This window comes from Gadus chalcogrammus, chromosome 21 (genome assembly GCF_026213295.1).
Source record: "Gadus chalcogrammus isolate NIFS_2021 chromosome 21, NIFS_Gcha_1.0, whole genome shotgun sequence".
Taxonomy (NCBI): Eukaryota; Metazoa; Chordata; class Actinopteri; order Gadiformes; family Gadidae; genus Gadus; species Gadus chalcogrammus.
This window is the reverse complement of record NC_079432.1, coordinates 8,235,696-8,243,715: the sequence shown is the minus strand read 5'-3', so window position 1 is coordinate 8,243,715 and position 8,020 is coordinate 8,235,696. Positions and strand designations below refer to the sequence as shown.

General features: G+C 46.3%; 1 protein-coding gene across 1 annotated transcript; it reads left to right on the top strand.

Annotated features, from left to right (window-relative positions):
* The first annotated feature begins 703 nt into the window (after window positions 1-703).
* Window positions 704-5,065, top strand: sox7 (SRY-box transcription factor 7). Its single transcript, XM_056581776.1, has 2 exons — window positions 704-1,238; window positions 2,464-5,065. The coding sequence occupies exons 1-2, from the start codon at window positions 998-1,000 to the stop codon at window positions 3,705-3,707; spliced, it is 1,485 nt and encodes a 494-aa protein (XP_056437751.1). The 5' UTR covers window positions 704-997; the 3' UTR covers window positions 3,708-5,065.
* The last annotated feature ends 2,955 nt before the right edge of the window (window positions 5,066-8,020 follow it).

The window sequence follows — 8,020 nt, the reverse complement described above, 5'->3', positions numbered from 1 at the left end:
CGACCTAGAACTATTAAAAAGTGACGTTTAACTTATTTAACGTGCAACAGAAAATATCACTTCAAATCATTAACGCCTCCATACATCCGGTGTTGAGAAATCAAGTCACCACGTCATGGATCAGTTGTGGTAGCCTATCCCGCACAACGAGTTCGGTGAGTTGTTGGAGGAAACCTGCAGGTGAGGAAGATTGTGTTGCAGCCAAAGTTGCAAGTTCAAGTTGCTGCCAAAGTAGTCTTTCCTCCCACGTTATTTCAATAAGCACTGCAATATTAAATACAAAGTCAAGGGTTCATTAATTATTTGTTTTGGTTTTATTATGATTGTTATTATCCAATGATTGATATGGAACCTGAATAACGGACGTTTTAGAAAGAAAAAATAGCAATTTAGTGGATTCATCCTAATTAAAAAATTAACTTTGCAGAAGGTAGGTCTAAGAAAAAAAGAGTTATCCTTTAATGCATAGGCCTACACAAATAATTAGTTGTAATAATGTGTGTTATTGGAAGCATTGTTTTGTTGTGAGGGGGTGTTTTGAAGTAAAGAGTGTATTTGTTTACTCCTCTCCTTACTTTTACGGAGCTCAGGTTGCAACCAAGGAGGAGCTGTGCGGAGGGTGGGTGTAGTGGTGGGGGTGTGTGTGTGTGTGTGGTGGGGGGGGGTAGCCTTCTCCCTGGAATCTGCTCCTCAAATATAAAGCGCTTCCCCATATACGAGGAAGAAGTGAATCATAACTCACGAGGAGGAGTCGCAGCCTACAGCCACATCCAGTGTGTGAACGCCGACAACAGAGCACCCACACCTGAGTGCAGCTTCATCCTCTAGTTTGAGATTCTATATCACAGTTCGTTTAGCGCTTCCGCTTGTTTCTTGATTTTTTTTTTGCTAGTTTTTTTTCCCTGGATGATACTTTAATAAGAAAAATAGATACTTTTTTCAACTGAGGTGAGAAAAAGAGCGCGTGGTTAACTTTGAGGTACAAGCACGCGCGTAGATGGCTGCCCTGATCAGCGCGTACTCGTCGTGGCCGGAGTCCTTCGAGTGTTCCGCGGGGGACGCCGACGACGGCTCGGCCGACGGACACGGCGCCCACAACAGGACTCCGGCGGAGAAGGCGTCGGAGCCGCGCATCAGACGGCCCATGAACGCTTTCATGGTGTGGGCGAAAGATGAGCGCAAACGCCTGGCTGTCCAGAACCCGGATCTGCACAACGCAGAGCTCAGCAAGATGTTAGGTGAGATAAAAAAAGAAAAATTAAATCAAGGAAACGGACAAACGAATTAACAATAGGCCTTTTAATTACACTAAATAGCCTGATAATAATGAAATAATCAACTTCATAATAGTTAATAAAGAGAAGACAAATAGTTTTGGTTGTCTGTCGCTCAAGTGGATTCCAATACGCGTCAACTTAATCAAAAAACTTTAAAAAGTTCCCAATTATCGCGAACTAATTCGAATTTATTTAAACGAATTGCCTAATAAATAAACGACATATTCATACGTTTATATGTCGAGAGAGTTTATTTTATCTTTCAAAGGATATGTTTTTGCAATATTTTAATAAGGGGAATATGCACTGATTTTGGTTTTCATTGTGTTAGTGCAAGATATAGCACAAAAAAAGTTACAATGAAGACATAAAATACAATATTCTCATATTCTAACCAACATGTAGTAATTGGGTCGTCCCACATTTATTAATACTGGACTAGAAGTAACCCTGAAGTATTAGTATAGCCTATATAAGTATAATTAGTATTCGGTAGTAACATTGAAAAGTAGGGACCTTGAGAATTGGAGATTCGTTTTAATTGGATATTATGATATAGGCCTAAGTAAAAACAATTAGATCTTAAGTGTAATTATGATACATTTAAACAATTAAAACGTGAGCTTCTTCGGATTTGAAAGAAATATAACAGTAGGCCTAAAGGAAGTTGTCTCTTTCTAATTCACGCTCACTCCATAATTTTCAATAGTGTATTCCAACATAATTATGCTCTCAAAAGCACAATAGTAGCCCCTTAGACCAATTATTTCAATGGAAAAAATCAATAACTTATTGAACTGAGTTTGATACTGATAAGACATTCTATTCTATTATATCTATTATTACAGTAAGGCTCATTATAGCCTATCAAATCGGTTCTTACCATTGGCAGAATAGTAGCAATAGCATTTGCAATGCTACAGTCTTTAAATCACTCTTACATCGTTTTTAATGATAGAGTACAAGACATTAGATAGGCCTAATGACAACTCTTGAATCTAATCTCCTGTATTCCTTCAAATATTTTATTTTTCGAATCTTTTTTGAAAAGTCTCCCCCCGGGTGCGAACAAAGGGAGGATCTCAGGACTACATCCATGAAAATCAAAAAAATAAAGACATGGAGAAGACACATCCATCCGTGCGGGAGAGATGTAAAATAACTAAACGTTGTCGTGATCCCGCAGGCAAGTCGTGGAAGGCCCTGACCCCTCTGGAGAAGAGGCCGTACGTGGAGGAGGCCGAGCGGCTGCGGGTGCAGCACATGCAGGACTACCCCAACTACAAGTACCGGCCGCGGCGCAAGAAGCAGCTGAAGAGGATCTGCAAGCGCGTGGACCCCGGCTTCCTGCTGAGCGGCCTGGCTCCCGACCAGAACGCCCTGCCGGACCACCGGCTGCTCTGCCACCCGCACCAGGACAAGGACGATGGGGGACTTCACGGCGGCGCGGGGGGCTTCCCGTCCCAGGGCTCGGTGCTGCCCGGGGTGCGCTCCTTCAGGGACGCGGCCGGGAGCAGCAGCAGCAGCAGCTTCGACACCTACCCCTACGGCCTGCCCACCCCTCCGGAGATGTCCCCCCTGGACGCCATGGAGCACGAGCAGCACCTCCCCCTGTCGTACTACCCGGCGCCCGGCCGCCAGGGCTCCTCCTCCTCCGGCGGCGACGACCGGAGGCAGAACCCGAACCAGGCCCCCTCCCACATGGGCAGCCCGCCCCCCTACCACACCGACTACACCCAGGCCCAGTACCACTGCGGGGGGCCGCACCTGAGCCACCTGCCCCCCCACCACATGTCCCAAACGAGCGGCGGCGGTGGTTCCACCCTCCTCACCGGACCCCCGTTGTCCTACTACACCACCACCTCCCCCCCCCCCTCCTCCTCCTCCTCCGCCTCCTCCCCTTCCTCTTCCTCCTCCTCCACTTTCTCCCAGCTGCACCACCAGGGGCACCCCCACCACCAGGGGCAACCCCACCTCCACCAGCTCCACCACCACCACCACCACCACCTCCAGCACCACCAGCACCACCAGCACCACACCCTGGGACAGTTGTCCCCGCCGCCCGAGTCCCACGGCGGGAACCTAGAGACCCTGGACCAGCTGAGCCAGGTGGAGCTGCTGGGCGAGGTGGACCGGGACGAGTTCGACCAGTACCTCAACTCCAACGGCGGCGGCTTCCTCCACCTTGAGCACCCGGGCGCCACCATGACGGTGACGGGACACATTCAGCTGGCGCCGTCCTCCGTCGCCGCGGCCGCCGTGGTCGCCGTGTGTCCCAGCAACGGCGGTGGCGGCGGCAGCGGCAGCAGCAGCAGCAGCAGCAGCAGCAGCAGTAGCAGTAGTAGCGGCAGCATCGTCACGGAAACCAGCCTCATATCGGTGCTCGCCGATGCCACGGCGGCGTACTATAACAACTACGGGATCTCGTGATCTGTCGTTGATGATGCGGTAACCATGGCTACCCCTTGTGTGACCGGCTGACAGACAGTTGAGAAGATGGGAGGGGTTTAGGACACTGCCGGCCGGGGATGCTGGTAGGATGAAGTTGCTCTTCAATGTTGCTGTTCAGAAGCTCTTCTTCTTCTTCTTCTTCTTCTTCTTCTTCTTCTTCTTCTTCTTCTTCTTCTTCTTCTTCTTAATCTTCTTCTTCTTCTTCTTCTCCTTCTCCTTCTCCTTCTCCTTCTCCTTCTCCTTCTTCTTCCTCTTCTACTTCCTCTTCTTCTAATTTTTCATCATAGAGAAGTAAGAGAAGTTTCATGGTAATTCCAGTCGGCCTATCTATGGGCCACTTCATCCTACCGACACCAAAGACCAGAGCCCGGGTGAGCTACATGGGAACCGAGGAGAACGAAGGTCGAGGACAACGAAAGAACGTACAAAGAGACACGTATGTGGACACCTCAGGGATGAACACACTGAACACTACAGCATGTCGCTTTCAATTGTCTTGAAACTTTCAAAAATCTGAACCACAATCTGTAGGACCTGCTGGTAAAATAAATTTAATGTACAATTCCTTATCCTTACTGTTTCCACGGAGGCATGTAAAGATGCTGTTTGAAAAAAAAAAAAGATGTTGTATTTAAGTACTTTGATGTTCCACATAATGCTTACTGTAATGCTATAATCAGTTCTTTCTGTTTGGTTGTTTGTTGCGGGATGTTCCTGCTCTTGTTGTGGGAGTCTTACCTCAGTAGTTTGTAATTTAACGAGGGATTAGCCGGACACTTCTTATGCAATTCTTCGCCCCCCCAAAAAATCGTCTATAATGAGGAAAAAAGGCATTTATACTACTTAATAATATATAATCAAATTATTTGCAATGGAAAAAAATAATAATGTCTATAAATGTATGCTTATTTAGGTTTGTAAAAGAAACTTAATTTAAAATAAAGTTCCACTTTTATTTTGATGTACTTCCCACGTGATTAATGTCGGCACTCAGACACAAAGGCATCCGTCAAAACATTTATTGGTGGCTTGTCCTTAATTCACACTCGTCTGTATATCAGTAGAAGATAAAGTCATCTGGTTTTGTCATGAGGCAACGCAATTCAGAATAAAGACAAAAGGTAAAATACAAAAATAACTTCCTTGTTTGTATAATTTTTTACACTGCAGCTTTTCAGTGGTTCCGTCTAGAAAAACAGAATAGTAAAAGACTCCGGAGTCTGTTGGTCTCTAACCGTAAAACACGTGCGTGAGGTTATTTAGGTGTGCCATTACTAACCGTTCTATTTCGGGTGTTTTTACAGAACATGTCACAGTGAGCGGCCCTTTACCGGCACCCACTCCCTATACTACACCCGTCTTTTCCACTCATCCTCCCTTCATCGTCGCCCTTCTCCATCCGTCTCCTCTCGCTTTCATTCCGTCCCCGGCAACGAGGATTAGCAACAGAACAGGCGCAGCCCTCGCCTCCCCTCTCCCTCCCCCTCCACCCTCCTTTGTTTTCCCAGAGTCTTATTCTGGATGCCATACTTAGGCACGTTGGACCGACACCCTCCCCCAGCCCCAACCGAACCAGCTCCCACTCCCACCTTCTATCTTGCTGATGCAGACCTTTCGTAATCTGCGTTAAAAAATAAAAAAATAAATCCCCGGGCCTTTTTTTTCAACTTTGTTTGCATGTTGACACTTATTTCTACGCCCTGCTCTCGCCCCTCTCTTTCTCTTGGTTTGCGTTACATTTTTCTTTCTTCCTGTTGCGATAAAAAGGAATTTGTGGAGCTTTTGACAAATCCAGGAGTCTGGCGGCTTCTTCCTGGTATTTTTTTGGGAATGGTTGAGTCGCGCTGCTTGTAAAGAGGATGTGGCGAGGAGCTGTGTTTCCTGGCTGATAAGGGAAAAAAGCCTCTCTTGGTCAGGATGTTTGGGGCCCCTGGCTTGGGGCCTTGCGTTCACGCGCCAACTGAAGGGGAAGGGGAGCCCGCTGGTGGGCCCTAACGGGGGGGAAACACTGGCTCGCTGATTAGCATCTGACTCCGACCCTTCCACTCATTTTCTCGGGCGAAGGATTTTTTGTCGACCTGACCCCGTTGTACCTTGACCGCACACACACACGCGCACAAACGCACGCACCTCACGCACATGTATTTACGCACGCAAGCACACACACACACACATCGCACGCACACACAAACACGCACCCGCACACACACAATGCTAACCCTATGTTATAAATCTAACTTGGCCAGAAATTAGAGAGCACCCAGATGACATCAACATTTCATCATGAGCGCTTTGATCCAGGCGTGACCCTCTTCATTACCCCTATCCTTCATAACCCGGTTGTGATTCTAGACACACACACACACACACACACACATATACACACACACACACACACACACACACACACACACACACACACACACACACACACACACACACACACACACACACACAGCCCACAGCAGCCAAACATTGGCAGCAGAGAACGTGTTTAAAAGAAGCTGAATGACAACATCCATCATGTGTGTGTGAGTGCTTGTAGCTCATTTCTTTAGGGTTATGCCATTACCCTTTGTACCTGGGGGGGTTTCCACAAAAATTAAAGGTCCGTTTGAGAAGTGTGACAATATTTTGCCATGGGGGGGGGGGGACGGGGGACACTCCCCCAACCCCAGGCCATGAACAACGAGGAAGGGGCTCTTTATATGAGGACAAGTCAGGGTCCCCATCACAGCAGACCCCCCCACCCCCCACTCCCCCCCCCACTCTCCCCAACCCGTTGGTATGTCTCACAACAATCACAGAGACTCTAGCTTGAGGGCAGGCCACCCTTTGGCACAGACAAGGACAAAGACACGACGGTCAGCTGAGCATTGGTACAGGGCGGTTGGTACATGAGAGATCCACGATATGAAATGAATGCAAAATGCTCAGAGGTTTATGCACTTCAACATGTCGGCTTGACCACAGATCGAACCCTTTTCCTTGAGTATATTGAACATAGTAAAGAAATATATTTTCCAACAGACATATCTTTTATATTTTATTTTTCCACAGTCTACATGGGGATACGTATCCTTACTGAACTATACATAAAACCTATTTATGTAATAATTCATTCTGAATAGTCATTATATGTTATGATACTTTTAAAAAACAGGAATAATAATGGCATGTAAACGAAATTGTCCCGGCATTTCGTTGACCCTTTTTTGCAAAGTGCAGTAGAAATGTTTGCAACCCCCAATTTCTTTTGTTTTTATGAATCTGGTTCTACACCCATCGTTTTACCCAATCAATAACTGCCTGTAATATCAATGTCCCGAACGTATTTGTATCAGAAAAACTGGTAGTAGTTTGTTCGTGGCCACGAATCATTAGGTCTGTTTCAATATTCAGGAATTTTTACGAGAGCTTCAAACCCTGTTAGTATTTGTTGAATTAAAAATGAATCTATGTTGGTAATCACTGGCTTGTTGCGTTAAAAACACTTAATAGGACTGGGTCATGATCTTAACGGAAAGAAAACTGGCCAGCTTCAGAGTCAGGATCCGTTGATCTTGTTTCTGTTAACATTTTGGGAAGTGAGGGCAAAACACTCAACCTGTGAGCTACCATCTCTTCCCCTCCTCACTTTTTCCTCATTAAAATGTTAAAACTCCCAAACCTAATTGAAGATATGAAAAACAGAAGAACCGAGATCTCATCAATATAAGAGGCCAGAACCAAATGCAATATATGAACAAGGAATAGGTCCAAGAACGGAATACACTGGTATACTTTATGTAAAGACACATCAATCCAAACATGACCCTAAACAATTGCATACATTTTGAAGCCTCAATTAGTGGCCCTGTAGATAGCAGACCCTTACATAATCAATGTATCTATATGAACACATACTGTATATGCATCTGCGCTACTATGCGCTTAAGATTTATAGCGTTTTATGATTACGGGGATATAAGCTGAACAAACACAACGCGTGGTCCTCTCCTTGTTATTTCTCTCTAATTGCCGGCTGGCGGGCTTCCAGGCGAAGGTCATGGAGGTGGAACGAAGTTGACAGGTAGTCTGTTATGTTTCCTGTTTCCCCTTCGCTGCAGTCATGTCACATCCCTGGCCAAACAAACAACGTAGCACAGCACCGCCATCTTAAACCCAGACTGAGAGAGAGAGAGACTAGGGGGAGAGAGAGAGAGACTGAGGGAGAGAGAGAGAGAAAGATACAGAGGGAGCGGGGGAGAGAGAGAGAGAGGGAGAGAGACATACAGAGGGAGCAAGGGAGC

Coding starts and splice junctions, on each gene's coding strand:
- sox7 (XM_056581776.1), top strand. CDS start 998: ATGGCTGCCCTGATCAGCGCGTACTCGTCGTGGCCGGAGTCCTTCGAG. Junction 1,239..2,463: donor AGAGCTCAGCAAGATGTTAG/GTGAGATAAAAA, acceptor GTGATCCCGCAG/GCAAGTCGTGGAAGGCCCTG.